Here is an 18944-nt window from a genome sequence, read left to right on the forward strand (position 1 = left end):
TGGTTCTGGAGATCGGCGCCGATCTTTGACTTCGGCGGAGGCCATGTCGACTCCACGTATCTAGGAAAGACAACATTCGATGAGGCGTGCTCTCCGTCTTTTGGAAGAGCAGGAATACCAACGAGTCTTGGAGGAAGGAGAGGTTGAGGACTCTGGTGATGGACTGCATGGTCTGGATTCAGCCAGTGGGCTGGATACTTCCCCTGAGTGGGACCTTTCATCTCCAGGGGAATATACGGAGGAGGCTGCTACCTTTCACGCTGTGGTGAGGAAGGCGGCTAACTTTCTGGATCTGCCTTTGCTGGTGGCAGAGGCGAAGCAGAATTTACTGACTGAGGTACTGCATCCGGCCTCTGCTGCAGCGGAGCCTCTCTTGCCATTTAATGAGGCTTTGCTTGATCCGGTGTTAGAGGTGTGGAAGAAGCCAGTATCTTCCTCGGCTGTTCATAGGGCTGTGGTTAGGAGATATCGAGCTGCACCATCTGACCCTGGCTTTCTGCCTAGACACCCTACGCCGGAGAGCTTGGTGGTGCAAGCCTCCTGTTCCTCTAGGTCAGCGCCTGGATCTTTCCCGACGGTACCAGGAGACAGAGATTCTAAAAAGCTGGATGCACAATCCAAGAAGATATTTTCCTCTTGTAGTTTGGCGTTGAAGGCCACCAACGCGACTTGCTTTCTGGGGAGATACATCCATGCTCTCATGGACGATATTTCATCTTCATTTACGGAGCTTCCCCAGGTACTCTTGAATGTTGTCTCGGATGCCCAGGCTGCCGCAACCCAGATTATCCAGTCTGGGCTGGACACGACCGACTCGGTGGCTAGGGCAATGGGCACGGCTGTGGTGGCAAGGAGGCAGGCCTGGCTCCGTAACTCAGGGTTTTCTGCGGACGTGCAGTCGACCCTGTTGGACCTCCCGTTTGATGGGGACAAACTGTTTGGAGCCAAAGCAGATTCGGCCTTGGAGAGATTTAAAGAAAGCAGGGCCACAATTAGGGCTGCAAACTTCTTCTTCTTCTTCTTCTTCTGCCTCCTCCAGATTTTTCAGGAGGTTTCGTGGATTTGGGCGTGGCTCTTCCTCCTCTTCCTTTCGGGGGAGATTCCAGCAACCCACCTCTTCCCTCCCCTATAGATCATTTAGAGGGAGGGGTAGGGCCCGCACCAGAGGAGCCTCTCAGCAGCACTCTGCCTCTTCCTCGTCCTCTGGAGGGGTGCAGCAGGGAAAGCAGCCTTAGGCTTCCACCATTTCCCACTCACTCCTCTCCTGTAGGGGGGAGGTTACGGCATTTTCTCCACAAGTGGGAGACTATTACATCGGACACTTGGGTTATCAGTATTGTGGGGAAAGGCTACACCCTTCCCTTTCGGGAGTTTCCGCTCCCCCATCCCGCCCCGCCCATCTTATTGTTCAGAAGAACACCTCCTGTTAGAACAGGAGGTTCAAGTCCTCCTTTCAAAGGGCGCGGGTGGAGTTGGTCCCAGAGCAGGAAAGGGGTCGAGGTTGTTACTCAAGGTACTTCCTGATTCCCAAGAAGGATGGTCGGTTGAGACCAATCCTGGATCTGAGGATCTTGAATTGGTTCCTCAAACAGGAAAAGTTCAAGATGCTGACCCTAGCTCAGGTGCTTTTGGCGTTGAACAAAGAAGATTGGATGGTGTCTGTCGACTTGCAGGATGCTTATTTTCATATCCAGATACTCAAGTTGCACAGGAAGTATCTCCGGTTTGTGGTAGGGTCGCAGCACTATCAGTTTGCGGTCCTCCCGTTTGGTCTTACTTCAGCACCTCGAGTCTTCACGAAGGTGATGTCAGTGGTTGCGGCAGAGCTCAGAAGGAAGGGGATAGCAGTATTCCCTTACTTGGACGACTGGTTGATCAAAGCCAAGTCTCCGAAGCTTGTGTCGCATCATCTGCAGTCAACAACCCAGTTGTTGTTCGACCTGGGCTTTTCGGTGAACGTGCCCAAATCTCTCCTGGAGCCCTCTCAGCGCCTCCTGTTCATAGGGGCAGTACTGGATACAACATTGAATCGAGCCTTTCCTCCGCCTCAGCGGGTTCAAGATATTCAGGAGTTGGTTCCAATGTTTCGAAATGGAGCGGTAGTTCCAGTCCTCAAGGTCCTTCGTCTGCTCGGTCTGTTTGCCTCCTGCATTCTGTTGGTCATGCATGCTCGCTGGCATATGAGGGCTCTTCAGTGGTGCCTCTGAAGGCAGTGGTCTCAACACAAAGGAGATCTAGAAGGTGCTGTCAAGATCTCCAGAGATGCTGCTGAGGACTTGAAGTGGTGGATTGCGGGCAACAATCTTTCACAAGGAAAGCCGTTTGCGCAGTCACCACCAGTGACCACGGTCATAACGGATGCTTCCACTCTAGGGTGGGGAGCTCATCTGGGGGATCTGGAGATCAAAGGGCTTTGGTCTCCAGAGGAACAGATTTTTCATATCAATCTGTTAGAGTTACGGGCTGTACGTCTGGCTCTCAAGGCCTTCCTCCCTTCCCTTCGTGGTCAGTCGGTACAGGTCCTGACGGACAATACTACTGCGATGTGGTACATAAACAAACAGGGAGGAGTAGGGTCGTACCTTCTTTGCAGAGAAGCTCTTCGACTATGGTCCTGGGCAAAGGACCATCAGATTTGCTTGGTAGCGAATCATGTGGCCGGGGTCTTGAATATACGTGCGGACAGTCTCAGTCGCCATTTCTCGGCCGACCACGAGTGGCGTCTCCATCCAGATCAAGTCTGTTTAATCTTCCAGTTGTGGGGGTTTCCTCGGATAGATTTGTTTGCCACTCTGGAGAACGCGCATTGTCCGTTATTCTGCAGCCTCCAGTATCCGATGCAGGGAGCGTTGGGGGACGCGTTTCAGATAACCTGGTGCGGCCAGTTCCTTTACGCGTTTCCCCCCATACCCTTGATTCCTCGGGTGTTGAGGAAGATTCGCCAAGACCGGGCCCAAGTCATCTTAATAGCTCCGGATTGGCCAAGGAGGGTGTGGTACTCCGACCTTCTCCAACTCTCACTGTGCCCTCCGCTCCGTCTCCCTCTCAGGGCAGACCTCCTCTCGCAGTCGCAGGGGCAGGTTTTACAACCCAACCTCCAGAGTCGGCACCTACATGCCTGGAGATTGAGCGGGGCAACCGGAGTTCCTTCTCTCTCCCGCCTGATGTAGTGGATGTTATATTAGCGGCCAGGCGACACTCCACTAAATCTATCTACGCTAATAGGTGGTCTAAATTTGTTATGTGGTGTGGAGAGAGACGGATTGATCCCTTACATGCTCATCTGTCAGATGTTTTGTCTTTTGCTCTGTCTCTAGCGCAGAAAGGTTGTGCAGTGGCTACCATTAAAGGTTATTTGTCTGCCTTGTCAGCCTTCATTTGTCTTCCAGACCAACCATCGTTATTTAAATCCCCTATTGTTCTCAGATTCTTGAAAGGTCTTCTAAATAAATATCCTCCAAAACCATTCGTTATGCCTCAATGGGATTTGTCCTTGGTCCTGACTTTCCTTATGGGGTCCCCTTTTGAACCTATGCATTCTTGCCCCTTAAGGTATTTAGTTATTAAGACAGTCTTCTTGGTGGCTATAACATCTGCAAGGAGAGTGAGTGAGTTGCAGGCCTTATCGGTAAAACCCCCTTATACAAACTTTTATGGGGATAAGGTGGTGTTGAGGACCAAGACTGCTTTCCTCCCGAAGGTTGTTTCACCCTTCCATTTGGCCCAGACAATTACTTTGTCCACGTTCTATCCTCCGCCTCATCCTTCAAAGGAGGAAGAGAGACTACATCACTTGGACCCAAAGAGGGCGTTAAGCTTCTACATTGATAGAACGAAGGACTTCAGGCTGGAGGATCAGCTGTTCATTGGATACGTGGGCAAGAGGAGAGGAGAGGCAGTCCACAAGAGAACACTCTCCAGGTGGGTTGTTCTTTGCATTAAAATCTGTTACTCTTTAGCAAAGAAGGATCCTCCTGATGGCATTAGAGCTCATTCCACCAGAGCTAAGTCGGCCACTTCGGCCTTGGCCAGAGGTGTTCCTGTGGTCGACATCTGCAAAGCCGCAACTTGGTCGTCCCTTCACACTTTTGCGAAGCATTACTGTTTGGACTCTGAGGTCAGAAGGGACGGCCATTTTGCACGGTCAGTGCTGCAGGATTTCTTGGTTTGACCATTTAGGCACCCACCACCGGGCGTGGTACTGCTTTGGGACTCTATTCATTAGGTGAGGAATCCACAGGTAGTTATATCCATCAGAAGAACGAGTTACTTACCTTCCGCAACGACTTTTCTGGTGGATACATTAGCAGGGCTCCTGCTAGCAACTGCAACATTTACTCCAGTATTGGAACTTTTATAGATTCACATGCTTGAATCATTCTCCGTCGTCGAGACGGGAGTCCCTGGTACCTTAGAAAAGACAATGTTCCCAAAGACATAACAGCAAAAAACATAGAACTCTACTTTTCAGTAATCTATCCAAGACTTTATGTAAAAAAAATACTAAACTTGAGCCTCGACCAATCAGATTACCCCATCCTCTAGAACCCTTCTGAGAGAAGCTCCAGTACCTCAGATTTTCTACCGCACGTCGTGCTAGGGAGTCTCCTCTGAGCTCTGCTCATTTTGTGCCTGTTGGAGAAGATTTTGCCCCTACATCTGAATTTCTTCTTTATTATTAATGTTTTTTAGTCACACACAGACTTTCTGGAACCTGACTTTATCAGCACAATGTCTGACAGAGAGGAAAAGTCTCTTCAGAGCCTGCAGTACTTGTGGGAAGAAAGCTCCATTCTGAGGATCCTCGTAGAGACTGTATATACTGCTTCTATCCTGAACATTCTGCTGCTGATTGTAAGGTATGTCATACCTTTTCCTCAAAAACTTTAAAGGATAGAGAGGGAAGACTGCTTATATGGCCCCAGAAGCTTAAATCAAGGAAGAACCCTGTCTCAGACTCCGACAGTGGGGAATCTTCTTGGTCTTCTAAGAAATCCCAAAAGAGGCAAAGATCGTCTCACTCTGAAAAGGGTTCAGGACAACCCTCAAAAACGTTTTAAAAAGACCTTGCAGGGCTCTGGGGAAGGCCGAAGTCTCATCACCTCATGGATGGAAATCTTCCTCAAAGTCTAAACATCGGCCTTCAACTTCAAAGGAGGTGTCTAAACCTTCTCCAGAGCCTTCTACACCTCCACCAAAGGTGCTTACTATGTTCAAAAAGCCTTCTTCAGCTCCTGACGACAGACCGTCGACGACGACTCCACTCTTGAAGTCCTCTGCGAGGACATATACGGCGGGTGCATCGACAACGTCGACTGTTACCACCCTCTCGACTGTGTCTTCCTGTTCGTCGACGATGTCGATGGTAACAAAATCTAGGCCGTTGACGTTGAAAATAAAGATGTCATCGTCGACGAGGAGTCCAATGACGACGGCACAGTCGACGAGGAGAAAAATACAGGCCTTGACTGGGAAAGGGGATATAACTCCCAGAGCCACATCCCCAAGTAAAGTCACACCTTTAATTCCAACTCATCTTTTGGAGGAGGATTCTGATGATGGGCCATTTTGGGGCAGCCCATAGTCCTTCCCAGCTCCATGTTCAGTCTCAGGAGGATGAAGAAGAATATTATCAACAGTATTAATCTCCTCAAAGAGGCCAACCAGCTGTGCCAGAGTGTATGGTCTGTATCCCAAGTTCCCTTTTTTATCATTTGCAGATTATCAGATTACAAGAAGAGGTTTCCGTCGGCATCACTGTCGGAGAACATAAAACAGCACCTCCTCCATCTGTACCTGCCACTGCAGTGCCACAGCCTATGTTGTCTCCTAGATCAGCGAGGAGTACCCCGCAGGGACCTTCATGCAGGTTACGGACTCCTCAGATGAGGAGAGGGAAGAAGGGGAGCTTCAGGATGCGCATTTGAATTGGGACAACTATATATTACCGACCCCTATATCTCCATCGTCTACCCCGGTGGATTCTCCCGCAGGAGACATGGGGCGGTTTCCATAATCTGCTTGAAAGAGCAGCAAAGAGATTTGTGCTGCCCGTGCCATCTATTCAGATGGATTGCTTTTTATACGACTTCAAGGAGCCTTTTCAAAAGAGTATATGCTCCATACCCATAGTAGGCTACATTTGGGAGGCAGCTCTAAAGGTAATGAATCCAGCTACTGTGACAGCAGTCTTACCAAGGTTAGACAAAAAATATAAGGCTCCAGAAGACGCCCCAACGTGTCTCATTGGTCACCCTAAGCCAGACTGTCATAACCCAGGCAGCGCAAAGGAGGTCAAAGAATCCATCAACGCCAATTTCGGCGCCTCCAGACAAGGAAAGGAGAAGGCTGGACAACATTGGGAAGCGTTTCTTCTCTTTTGGGGCTTATAGTGAGAGCAGCGAACTCATTGGCAATCTTGGGCAGATACGACAGGCAGCTATGGGCTGATATTGCTCCGTATCTGGACCACCTTACAGAAGATTCTAAGGTGAAAGTAAAGGATATCCTCTTGGAGTGGGAGCGCACCTCGGCTGACTTTATAGATTGTACAATGGATATTGCAACCACTGCTTTTTGACAATTAGCTGGTGAGGCGGTGCTGCGACGGCAGGGCAGGCTTAGAGCGACTTCTTTTCGTCCGGAAGTTCAAAATAGAATATTGGACCTCCCGTTTGATGGGGAGGCTCTTTTTGGCAAACACATGATTGAAGCCCTGCAAGCCATCAAAACTGATGCAGACACCGCCAGGTCATTAGGAACCCTTCAATTCAAGAAGGTTCCTTTTCGAGTCTCTGGGGGTCGAGGGGTCCCATCATATAGAGGGAGTTACCAAAGCTTTCGTTATCCCTCCTATACTACGTAGCAGTTCCTACCTCCATATTCACAGAGGCAACCACCTTAGGCGTCCGATTCCAGACTTCCACCAAGGGGAAGAGCGCGTCAGAGCAAGGAGGTGGTTTGACCCCAGTGACAGCTTTCAGGCTATGGCTACACCCCCACCACTAATTCACAGGATAGGGGGAAGAATATCACATTTTTTTCAGAAGTGGCAAGAAATAACGTCAGACCAGGGTATTAAAGATTGTTCTATTTGGCCCCACTTTAAAGTTCATTCAACTACCACCTTCATGCCCTCAACATTCCTTCTTTCAAAAGTATCTAAAACAGCTCCGGCTGAAGGTCGTGGCCATGCTAAAGAAGGGAGCTATATAGAGAGTTCCTTCTTCGGAAAAGGGCAGAGGTTTTTACTCCCGTTTCTTTCTGGTACACAAACTGGGAGTCATGGCATCCCATTCCCGATCTCAGGGTCTTAAACAAATACCTCAAACATCAAACCTTTTTGCATGGTCACGTTGCAGGATATTCTTCTCCGCATGAATCACAGAGATTTTATGACTACCCTGGATCTACAGGATGCTTACGTTCATATCCCGATTGCACCTGCCCACAGAAAATATCTGCGTTTCACAGTAGCCGGCAGCCATTTCCAATTCAGAGTTCTTCCATTTGGCCTGAAGTCTGCCCCCAGAATCTTTACAAAGTGTCTAGCTCCGGTAGCGGCTTGGTTAAGAAAGAAAACATTTCAAATTTTTCCCTATTTAGATGGTTGGCTAATAAAAGCGCAGTTGTATCAGGAAGCTCATGACTCAACCAGGGCTTGCATGGAATTATTTGACAAACTGGGTCTCAGTCTGAATTGGGACAGGTCAAGCAAGGATATTGCCAACATGGGTAACAACCTTTTTAGGGGCTACAATAGACACGATCAGGGACAAGGCTTTCCCTTCAGTGGAGAGATGAGCAAAGCTCATATCGCTAACAAAGTTAAAAGAAGAAAGTCTTTCAGTACGCAGCTACAAATCGCTTCTGGGGATGATGTCTTCTTGCATTCAGCTAGTTCCTTTTTTTTCGGCTGAGAATGCACCCCCTGCAAGAGGAACTAGACCTTCAATGGATTCAGAAAGAGGGCTCATTCAACGACTCAATCACAGTAACTCCTCGGAGGATCGAATCGTTCCATTGGTGGGCGGATCAGCTAAACATCGCAGTAGGTCTTCCTTTTCTGCCTCCTCGACCTCTGTTCGTCATTACCATGGACGCCTCTCTGGAAGGATTAAGGGGGGGGGGGGGGTGGCGGATCTTCAAGATCTACAGATCAGCGGAAAGTGGGGCAACTCTTTCCGGAAATATCACATCAATTTCCTGGAGTTGAGAGCAGTTTTCCTGGCCCTTCAGGCTTTCTTTCCCAGGATAAAACATTCTGCGGTTCTCATAAGAACAGACAATACAGCAACAATGCATTATTTAAACAAGCAGGGGGGAAACAAAATCACTTCTATCTCGAGAATCTCAAACTATTTGGAACTGGACATTTCGGACTAAATCAGTTTACGAGCGGAACATCTGCCAGGAAGGCAGAACGAGACAGCAGACACCCTCAGCAGACTAACGTCCTCCTGTCGCAAATGGGAGCTGAACCAGAAGGTGCTCGACCACGTTTTCAGGAGGTGAGGGAAGCCCAAACTAGATCTCTTAGCAACTCCGCAGAACACCAAATGCTGCTTTTTATGCAATTTGGGTTCATCATCCAGGCTTGTGGGGGAATGCATTTTCGATGGCATGGTACGGAATATTTGCCTAGTCTTTTCCACCCGTTCCCCTGATCTTGAGTACTTACAAAGATCAAAAGAGAACATTGCAGACTGATTCTGATAGCTCTGTATTGGCCTCGCCAACATTGGGTGGTTAGGAGCTCCTACTCCTCCTGGACTCCACTGTGACTCTGGGACTTGGTCCCCTCTCTCCAAAGGTTCTCTCCAGGAATCCACCACTGGTTTCTTGCAGTCTTGTCTGGGTGCCTTCTTGTCGTCTTTTCTCTCCTTTTGGGGTAAATTCCAGTTATTTACTCCTGCCTTCCTGGTTGCTGGGGAGCGGGTGGTGTGAGGGGGGAGTACTAGGTTACCTCTGGTTTTCTAGCACTCCCAGCTCCCCTCTATACAGTCCACTTACCTACGTGGAGGTCCTGTGTTTGTATTCCATTTTTAGGGGCGAGCACAAAGCGCTTCGTTCTGTGTTGTAATCTCTCTTTGGGCTTCAAACTACACCCATGTCATGTCAGTCTCTTTCATTGGTTCGTTGACTTGACTTTTAAAATCTGCTTGCTTTCATTAGTGAAAGGCATGCATATGTCATGCATTTTCTGGTGTTTAGCCCTCCTCGAGTGCAGCGACCAAGTACTAAAAATATACAAGGCTCCATGTTTTTCGTCCGGTTTCTGGACTACTTTTTCTCTCTTTTTCGCAGTGCGATCTCGCTGGGCAGAAGTCCAGTGCTTTGCATGACATCGACCCTGTTACGTAGGTAATTGCACTTTTGCCGGTTACATAGATAATTGCTCTTTTGCCGTCAGGTTTTACTGTGAGAGAACTTTTATTTCCCTTTGTGTGTCTGCTTTGCGTTGATGGCAGCCGTCAGCTCGCTTATGTGATATTTTTACTTTTCAGTTTATATGGCAAGAAAAGTCCAGGTAGTTATGTGAAAATGTTTTACTTTTCAATTTATGTGGCAAGAAAAGTCCGGTTAGGAGTTTACAATGCTAATTGATCTAGCTCGAGCAAACGCGAGACCCATTGCATTGCAAATGCTTGTTTTAGTATGCGGTTTGGGCTCCCCCTAGGGTCACTATTGATTATTGCTATTTGCACTGTTTTCAAACCTTTTCTGTGCCTATTTCTGTTTACTAGTGTATATAATTAGTGTATCACTTACCTCCTATCGGAGGGTTGCCCTTCTAGCTACCACATGCCAAGTCAGTTTCCTACAAGGATCTACTCTCTGTGGCTGCTGGCCAGTGTGTCTCCTGGCCGTTTACGGGTGGGTGAAATTTATTTTGGACAGTCGTGCTTCTGTTACAGCACTTTGCTTATTTTGCTCCCAGTGGATGACCGAAAGAGTGGAGGAGTGCATCCTTCTTACCAGTAGAGGTTGAGGCGTGCCTTATCTGCTGCTCCGCCAAAGCTCCTCTTGCTGCTAAGCTACTTTACTGTACTGTGTAGTACCATGGAGTAGTTCAGGTGTCTCACCCTACTGTTGTGATTTATCTTCCAGGTCAGGTGGTGGATGTAGAGAACGGTATCGTCTGTGAGAATATCCCCATTGTCACGCCGACCGGAGACGTCGTGGTGGCCTGCCTGAACATACGGGTGAGAAAGAGTGTACAAAGACGGTATACATGGGGAGAGCGAGATGGGTTAGAAAGAGTTACAGGGAGTGGGGCTGCCAGGACCGGAAGCTACAATGCAGATGTTGAGGAGGGTTAAAGAAGAGGGGTAACTGGGAGTAAGAGATCCACTGTTTATATGTAGGTAAGCAGGTGTGAAGAATTGTGCGTAGAGGGGTGGTGGTAGTGGGGGGTAGAGGGAGACCTGCTGGTATCAAGTGGGTACATGTATGCATAAACAATTGTTCAAAAGGCTGGGATAGATTACTCGATTTTCTAACAAGAGAAGTGACAAATACTCTCTTGGGGAAATTATTTCTTTGTCAGATTTATTCATCTATAATTACACAGGACGAGGAGAATCATAAACGAGGCAAACTGCCCCAATTAAACTGAACAATTACACCAGGACTAACATTTACACAACAATATCAATTATTTAACATATAAGTGAATGTAAGTGAATGTAGAAGCACAATTGGGAGTACGGGGTTCTTGTATGGGGGGCAGGTCAGTAGTGTATCATTTGTAGCACTGAGCCCCTCGTGAGCCTCAACTAGAGGCGAGAAGGGGGTGGACTGAGGTGTATGGGGTGGGAGGGGAATTTCCTTTACGGACTAGGTGGTCTCACACACTCAATGGTGTCATGCTTCATCATATGACCACCTAGCCCCACCCAGGTAGGACAATGCCACCTGGGCGGACTCAACCTCACTGTTTAAGGAACAGGAGGGAGTGCGTAAATCAATTCTGGTTCTGGAACGGGATCCAGCTAGACTAAGAAATAAAAACACCTAAACAGATACCTATGTAAATATTTTAATAGGAAGTTCTGTTTGATGTGATTAAAAAGAAGACTAGGACGCCCAAGTGAGAGCAATGACTCACTGGGTCTCCTATCTAAAAAGAAAAAGCTGACATGTTTCTGCCCTCAAAATAGAGCTATGGAAGGTCTCGGGGCATTCATCAGGGCGCAGGATCCCTGCTGTACATGTTTAGTAAGCGTTGTATAGATGGTGACAATAAAGTAGAAACTAGTGACACCCGGAAGGGGGGAGGGCCTACCTTGCCAAGGAAATACCTGGGGAGTACCTAAAGAAAGTAAGACAAATCAGTCTGGTACTAGGGGTGACAAAGTGGCACAGCAATACACGGCAATCCACAACACATGTGAAAGGAAGCATGCACGGCGCAGCAATACTGGGTGCGTAAGACATATTTCACATAAAAAATGATATAGCACGTCTTGGCGTGACGGACAACAAAGCAGGGGGAGAGGATCTTCCCCTATCAAAAGAGGGTAATAGCCTCCGGTGTCCAGGAGAGGGAGCGTCCCCTTATAGTCAGACTCTAAGGTAAAGGAAGAAGGAAAAAAAGGGGAGAAGCCACATGAGAGGAAAAAAGAAAGAAAAAAGAAGACCAAAGAAGACCCCTAGGGCAGCAAGGAGTGCATGCTCTGGTTATATGGTGGCACTGGAGGAGTGTAAGGACAGCGGTACAGGGAGCAGGGTGTTTGCTGGTTATATAGAGGCACTGGAGGAGTGTAAGGACAGCGGTACAAGGAGCAGGGTGTCCTCTGGTAATATGGAGGCACTGGGGGAGTGTAAGGACAGCTGTACAGGGAGCAGGGTGTCTGCTGGTTATATGGAGGCACTGGGGGAGTGTAAGGACAGCGGTACAGGGAGCAGGGTGTCTGCTGGTTATATGGTGGCACTGGAGGAGTGTAAGGACAGCGGTACAGGGAGCAGGGTGTCTGCTGGTTATATGGAGGCACTGGGGGAGTGTAAGGACAGCGGTAGAAGGAGCAGGGTGTCTGCTGGTTATATGGAGGCACTGGAGGAGTGTAAGGACAGCGGTACAGGGAGCAGGGTGTCTGCTGGTTATATGGAGGCACTGGGGGAGTGTAAGGACAGCGGTACAGGGAGCAGGGTGTCTGCTGGTAATATGGAGGCACTGGGGGAGTGTAAGGACAGCGGTACAGGGAGCAGGGTGTCTGCTGGTTATATGGAGGCACTGGGGGAGTGTAAGGACAGCGGTAGAAGGAGCAGGGTGTCTGCTGGTTATATGGAGGCACTGGAGGAGTGTAAGGACAGCGGTACAGGGAGCAGGGTGTCTGCTGGTTATATAGAGGCACTGGAGGAGTGTAAGGACAGCGGTACAGGGAACAGGGTGTCTGCTGGTTATATGGAGGCACTGGGGGAGTGTAAGGACAGCGGTAGAAGGAGCAGGGTGTCTGCTGGTTATATGGAGGCACTGGAGGAGTGTAAGGACAGCGGTACAGGGAGCAGGGTGTCTGCTGGTTATATGGAGGCACTGGAGGAGTGTAAGGACAGCGGTACAGGGAGCAGGGTGTCTGCTGGTAATATGGAGGCACTGGGGGAGTGTAAGGACAGCGGTACAGGGAGCAGGGTGTCTGCTGGTTATATGGAGGCACTGGGGGAGTGTAAGGACAGCGGTAGAAGGAGCAGGGTGTCTGCTGGTTATATGGAGGCACTGGAGGAGTGTAAGGACAGCGGTACAGGGAGCAGGGTGTCTGCTGGTTATATAGAGGCACTGGAGGAGTGTAAGGACAGCGGTACAGGGAGCAGGGTGTCTGCTGGTTATATGGAGGCACTGGGGGAGTGTAAGGACAGCGGTACAGGGAACAGGGTGTCTGCTGGTTATATGGAGGCACTGGAGGAGTGTAAGGACAGCGGTACAGGGAACATGGTGTCTGCTGGTTATACGGAGGCACTGGAGGAGTGTAAGGACAGCGGTACAGGGAGCAGGGTGTCTGGTTATATGGAGGTGTTGAGAGTTTTGATTAAAGGGGTTGTAGGGAGAGGGTACAGGCAGTGTTGTTGCAAGTACCTTGTTGGTAGGGAAAGAAACCATGATTGAGCGTGTTTAGTTGGTGAGAAGGGCTGGCCAGGTGGATGAAAGTTCAAACTACAAAGTTCTCCCTGCATACAGCAACCAGTGAGAGTGACCTCTCACCAAAGCCAGGAGGACTAGGACTCACTGTTCCCTGGTAGAAGAGCCTTGCCAGATCCCCCGTGTCCCGAGTCGCACTGTTTGTGGCTCCCCAGAGTTGTCTAGAGAACACCCCCAGCCAAAATCTCACTGCTCAAGGATCCTCAGGGCTTTCAGTGGAACAGCCCCCACCCAGCGTCTCGCTAGCAAGGGATCCCAGGATTACACATGTACGGGTGTGCAGTGCTATTGGAGGTGCTGTACAGAATGCCAAATAGATGTGCTGCTGTTGGGTAGAAAGTGGTGTACGGTTCCTGGCAGTTTAGGAGGTGCTGGTCTGAGTTGCAGAAACATTCACTGCCATGGCTTGACGTAGGAGGCCTTTATACAGACAGGAAGTGAGTCCGGTGGAGGCGAGTGTAGGACGCGTTGGGAATGGGTACAAAGAGGTGCGCTGGAGTTGGACTCGGACCAGAGTCGGGGCTCTGGTCCAGGATGCCAAACATCCTCTGGTGAGGGAGGTGGGATTTCAGAGCAGAAGCGATTTCCTGATGGAGGACAGAGCATGAAAGAAGATACACACGGCACAAGATGATGTGCCGGTGCATGACTGTCCGATGCTGGATGCAAAAGAAAGGCTTCTGAGGGCTTGGTGGCGTTGGACTAAACAGTTCCCTGTTGAAATACTGTGGGCATACACGAAGAGGAGTTGATGCATGATGGTGTAAGAGGCACGTTCTCTTGTGACTGCTTCCCAAAAGGTGCAGGAGGCAGTTCGGTATCTTGTGCAGAACGAAGCACTGGGTGGTGTAGGTTTAAAGATGTGGTAGGCACTGAAGTGACACCACACGCTTGCGCAACACTCGAGGCAAACGTGAGGATCATCCTAGACCACAAATGTAACCCACAAAAGACATTTCTGCTACAACTATAGGAGCACACCCAGTACTCAATGTACTTTGGGCACCAGACGCTTCATTCTTGACCAGAATCTAAAATCTTTGGTTCAGGTACTTGTACATTTCAGACGTGACTACCAGCACTCCTAAAGAGTGATGCATTATGCTGATGTTTGTTTCTTAGGTTGCAAGAAATTAAACCACATTATGCTGGTCTTAACATCACTTCATTGGGTCACTTACAAAGTCCCTTATGCCTCTACACTTCTTACTTAACAAATAAACTGAAAATCGTTGGTTGCCATCAAAGGGCAGGAAATTCCCAATGCCTGCTCCTTTACCCCCCTTCATTAAACTAGGACAGTTTGACTTTGTGGTGTTCCCTGGAGCAAAAAAGGGAAGGCAAGGCGGGGCAGTGCAGAGAACCGTCTCCTCCTGGGCGGTGCTTTGCATAAGCATCTGCCCTGCATTGCCGTAAAGCGACCGCCACTCATCCTACCAGGGCCCGAACTGCTCCTGACGGACCACGGAGTCCCTGCCCGTCGCACGCTCACGAAGCGCTATTGTCGCCACAACGACACCTGCCGAGGAGGGCGTGTCGCCTGCTCGGCCCTGCAGCACTTCCGAGGTTCAGACCGTTCACAGCCATCGGTACTGCTTTCCTGTCTGTTGAAAGGTGCGGAGCGGAGTCTGTGGCTAAAAGTCTCTAACAGACGCCGCTTCTGGCAGGACTGTCTCGCTGCAGATCACGCCCCAGCCCTCCCGTCCTCCTCATTCTGTGCTTGGGCTCCATCCGCTAACAAGACCCGAGTCTAGGGGCCGGCACAATGGGCTATCAGTGCTTCTGCAGCTCTGTCTGAGGGCACAGAGTCCGAGAAGCACCTGACGTCAGTGCGCCAGGTGGCACCAGAGGTATTACTGTAAAGTGTGTGCATCCAGTCAGACGCCGGAATCTGCAGCTAGATAGTTTTCACCAGAAAGTGTTGCCGAAGGTAAATAACTTGGCTCAGCTGATGAGGTACCGTAGATCATCGGTGACGTGGCCAGTGCTCTGTACTGGAGGGCAGCCAAGGTGCGCTCAGGTCAGTCCCCTCCCTTGGCACAGGCGGGTGGGGCGAGAGGTAATCCGTGCACCCCGGGGTCAGGAGATAGTGAACGGTTGAAGTCACCCGGTGCCTTCCTGTGCCAGGGCGGCGCAGGCCCCCTCCTATCTCCCAGACTCCAAGGCCGGCCGCACTCTGCCCTCTTCTAAGAAAGCTTCCTTCCATATCTTACTCTGTTGGCAGGGTGGGTGGTTGTGGTAAAACGGGGTTACTCATGGGTGAGGCCTGGGGGAGCCCTTGGTACCCGCCCGCAGGGATGGAGGGTGGACGTGGCATGCCCCAGCTCCGAGAGGGAGGGCTCCAGCGACCGGTAAGTGGGGCCCGCCCCAGAGATGTCACTGTGGGCAGCTGATGAGAGCGTTGTAGCGCTGTGCCCTCTACGCGGGGAGCCAGCGGGCCAACCTGGCATGTACAGAGGCCTGGGCGGCTCACCGAGAGCAGAGAGGAAGGCGGTACACACAGATCAGAGAGGTGGGCGGCGCACAGGTAAGCAGCACACACAGATCAGAGAGGTGGGCGGCACACAGGTAAGCGGTACACACAGATCAGAGAGGTGGGCGGTACACACAGATCAGAGAGGTGGGCGGTGCACAGGTAAGCGGTACACACAGATCAGAGAGGTGGGCGGTGCACAGGTAAGCGGTACACACAGGGTGGAGGGGTGGGCGGCACACAGGACAGAGAGAGGTGGAAGGCACAGGGACGTGGTAACCACCCGTGCTTGAGTCAGTCTGCGGGCTGTGCAGGCGGCGTTCGGAGCCCTGGTAGTGCCCGTGCCCCGGAGCCTGCGGGCACAGATGCCAGCTGGTACCGCTCCTCCAGCACAGGCCGCGAAGACAGACTATTTCCTGATCATTTGAGAGCATCCTCTGTTTAAGTGGAACAGGCAGAGCACGTGTGGAGTGTACAGGGAGGGCCACGGAGTTAAAACTCCGTGCACACGAAAAATAGACTTGTTAATCGGTGCGCACTGACGCGCCGGTCTTACCACCACTATTAACGCAAGCCCAGCAGTGCCAAGCCGGCAGTGCTGCCCGCTGTAGAGTGAAACTGCTTCGGAGGCCCTCGCTGAGGTGTGCCACGGCCTATCAGCAGTGGACACTAATGCCAGGTGGGAGATTACTCAGCTGGCAGAGGTCTCCATGCTGCTGTCTGAAAACTGCATCCAGACGTGGGATACCCAGAAAGCAGCAGTGCAAGCTTCACTCACACACACACAACAGGTACAGCACAGACATCGGTGCAAGCCTCACTCACACACAGAGCAGGTACAGCACAGACAGCAGTGCAAGCCTCGCTGACACACTACAGGTACAGCACACAGCAGTGCAAGCTTCACTCACACAGCACAGACAGCAGCAGTTGAAGCTTCACTCACTCACACACAGAACAGGTACAGCACAGACAGCAACAGTGCAAGCCTCACTCACATACAGAACAGGTGTAAAGCACAGACAGCAGCAGTGCAAGCTTCACTCACATACAGAACAGGTACAGCACAGACAGCAACAGTGCAAGCCTCACTCACATACAGAACAGGTGTAAAGCACAGACAGCAGCAGTACAAGCTTCACTCACATACAGAACAGGTACAGCACAGACAGCAACAGTGCAAGCCTCACTCACACACAGAACAGGTACAGCACAGCCGGCAGCAGTGCACGCTTCACTCACACACAGAACAGGTACAGCACAGACAGCAGCAGTGCAAGCTTCACTCACACACAACAGGTACAGCACAGACAGCAGCAGTGCATGCTTCACTCACACACAGAACAGGTACAGCACAGACAGCAACAGTGCAAGCCTCACTCACATACAGAACAGGTGTAAAGCACAGACAGCAGCAGTGCAAGCTTCACTCACATACAGAACAGGTACAGCAGACAGCAACAGTGCAAGCCTCACTCACACACAGAACAGGTACAGCACAGCCAGCAGCAGTGCACGCTTCACTCACACACAGAACAGGTACAGCACAGACAGCAACAGTGCAAGCTTCACTCACACACAGAAGAGGTACAGCACAGCCAGCAGCAGTGCACGCTTCACTCACACACAGAACAGGTACAGCACAGGCAGCAGCAGTGCACGCTTCACTCACACACAGAACAGGTACAGCACAGACAGCAACAGTGCAAGCTTCACTCACACAGAAGAGGTACAGCACAGACTGCAGCAGTGCAAGCTTCACTCACATACAGAACAGGTACAGCACAGACAGCAACAGTGCAAGCCTCACTCACATACAGAACAGGTGTAAAGCACAGACAGCAGCAGTGCAAGCTTCACTCACATACAGAACAGGTACAGCACAGACAGCAACAGTGCAAGCCTCACTCACATACAGAACAGGTGTAAAGCACAGACAGCAGCAGTGCAAGCTTCACTCACACACAGAACAGGTACAGCACACAGCAGTGCAAGCTTCACTCACACACAGCACAGACAGCAGCAGTTGAAGCTTCACTCACTCACACACAGAACAGGTACAGCACAGACAGCAACAGTGCAAGCCTCACTCACACACAGAACAGGTACAGCACAGCCAGCAGCAGTGCACGCTTCACTCACACACAGAACAGGTACAGCACAGGCAGCAGCAGTGCACGCTTCACTCACACACACAGAACAGGTACAGCACAGACAGCAGCAGTGCAAGCTTCACTCACACAAAAGCTACAGCACAGACAGCAGCAGTGCAAGCCTCGCTCACATACAGAACAGGTACAGCACAGACAGCAGCAGTGCAAGCTTCACTCACACAAAAGCTACAGCACAGACAGCAGCAGTGCAAGCCTCACTCACACACAGAACAGGTACAGCACAGACAGCAGCAGTGCACGCTTCACTCACACACAGAACAGGTACAGCACGGCCAGCAGCAGTGCACTCTTCACTCACACACAGAACAGGTACAGCACGGCCAGCAGCAGTGCACGCTTCACTCACACACAACAGGTACAGCACAGACAGCAACAGTGCAAGCCTCACTCACATACAGAACAGGTGTAAAGCACAGACCGCAGCAGTGCAAGCTTCACTCACACACAACAGGTACAGCACAGACCGCAGCAGTGCAAGCTTCACTCACACAAAAGCTACAGCACAGACAGCAGCAGTGCAAGCCTCGCTCACATACAGAACAGGTACAGCACAGCCAGCAGCAGTGCAAGCTTCACTCACACACAGAACAGGTACAGCACAGCCAGCAGCAGTGCACGCTTCACTCACACACAGAACAGGTACAGCACAGGCAGCAGTGCAAGCCTCGCTCACATACAGAACAGGTGTACAGCACAGCCAGCAGCAGTGCAAGCTTCACTCACACAAAAGCTACAGCACAGGCAGCAGCAGTGCAAGCCTCGCTCACATACAGAACAAGTACAGCACAGACAGCAGTGCAAGCCTCACTCACATACAGAACAGGTACAGCACGGCCAGCAGCAGTGCACGCTTCACTCACACACAGAACAGGTACAGCACGGCCAGCAGCAGTGCACGCTTCACTCACACACAACAGGTACAGCACAGACAGCAACAGTGCAAGCCTCACTCACATACAGAACAGGTGTAAAGCACAGACCGCAGCAGTGCAAGCTTCACTCACACACAGAACAGGTACAGCACAGACCGCAGCAGTGCAAGCTTCACTCACACAAAAGCTACAGCACAGACAGCAGCAGTGCAAGCCTCGCTCACATACAGAACAGGTACAGCACAGACAGCAGCAGTGCACGCTTCACTCACACACAGAACAGGTACAGC

The 18944-nt window shown here is 50.6% G+C and overlaps 1 protein-coding gene across 1 annotated transcript in view; it reads left to right on the forward strand.

The window, feature by feature from the left end:
• The window catches only part of ABCD1 (ATP binding cassette subfamily D member 1), a 135725-nt gene that overhangs the window by 60668 nt on the left and 56113 nt on the right, over nucleotides 1–18944 (forward strand). Inside the window, exon 5 of the mRNA XM_069209415.1 lies at nucleotides 10111–10205. Coding sequence (XP_069065516.1) covers nucleotides 10111–10205 — 95 coding nt within the window. The remainder of the gene's footprint in view (nucleotides 1–10110; nucleotides 10206–18944) is intronic.

This window comes from Pleurodeles waltl, chromosome 10 (genome assembly GCF_031143425.1).
Source record: "Pleurodeles waltl isolate 20211129_DDA chromosome 10, aPleWal1.hap1.20221129, whole genome shotgun sequence".
Lineage (NCBI taxonomy): Eukaryota > Metazoa > Chordata > Amphibia > Caudata > Salamandridae > Pleurodeles > Pleurodeles waltl.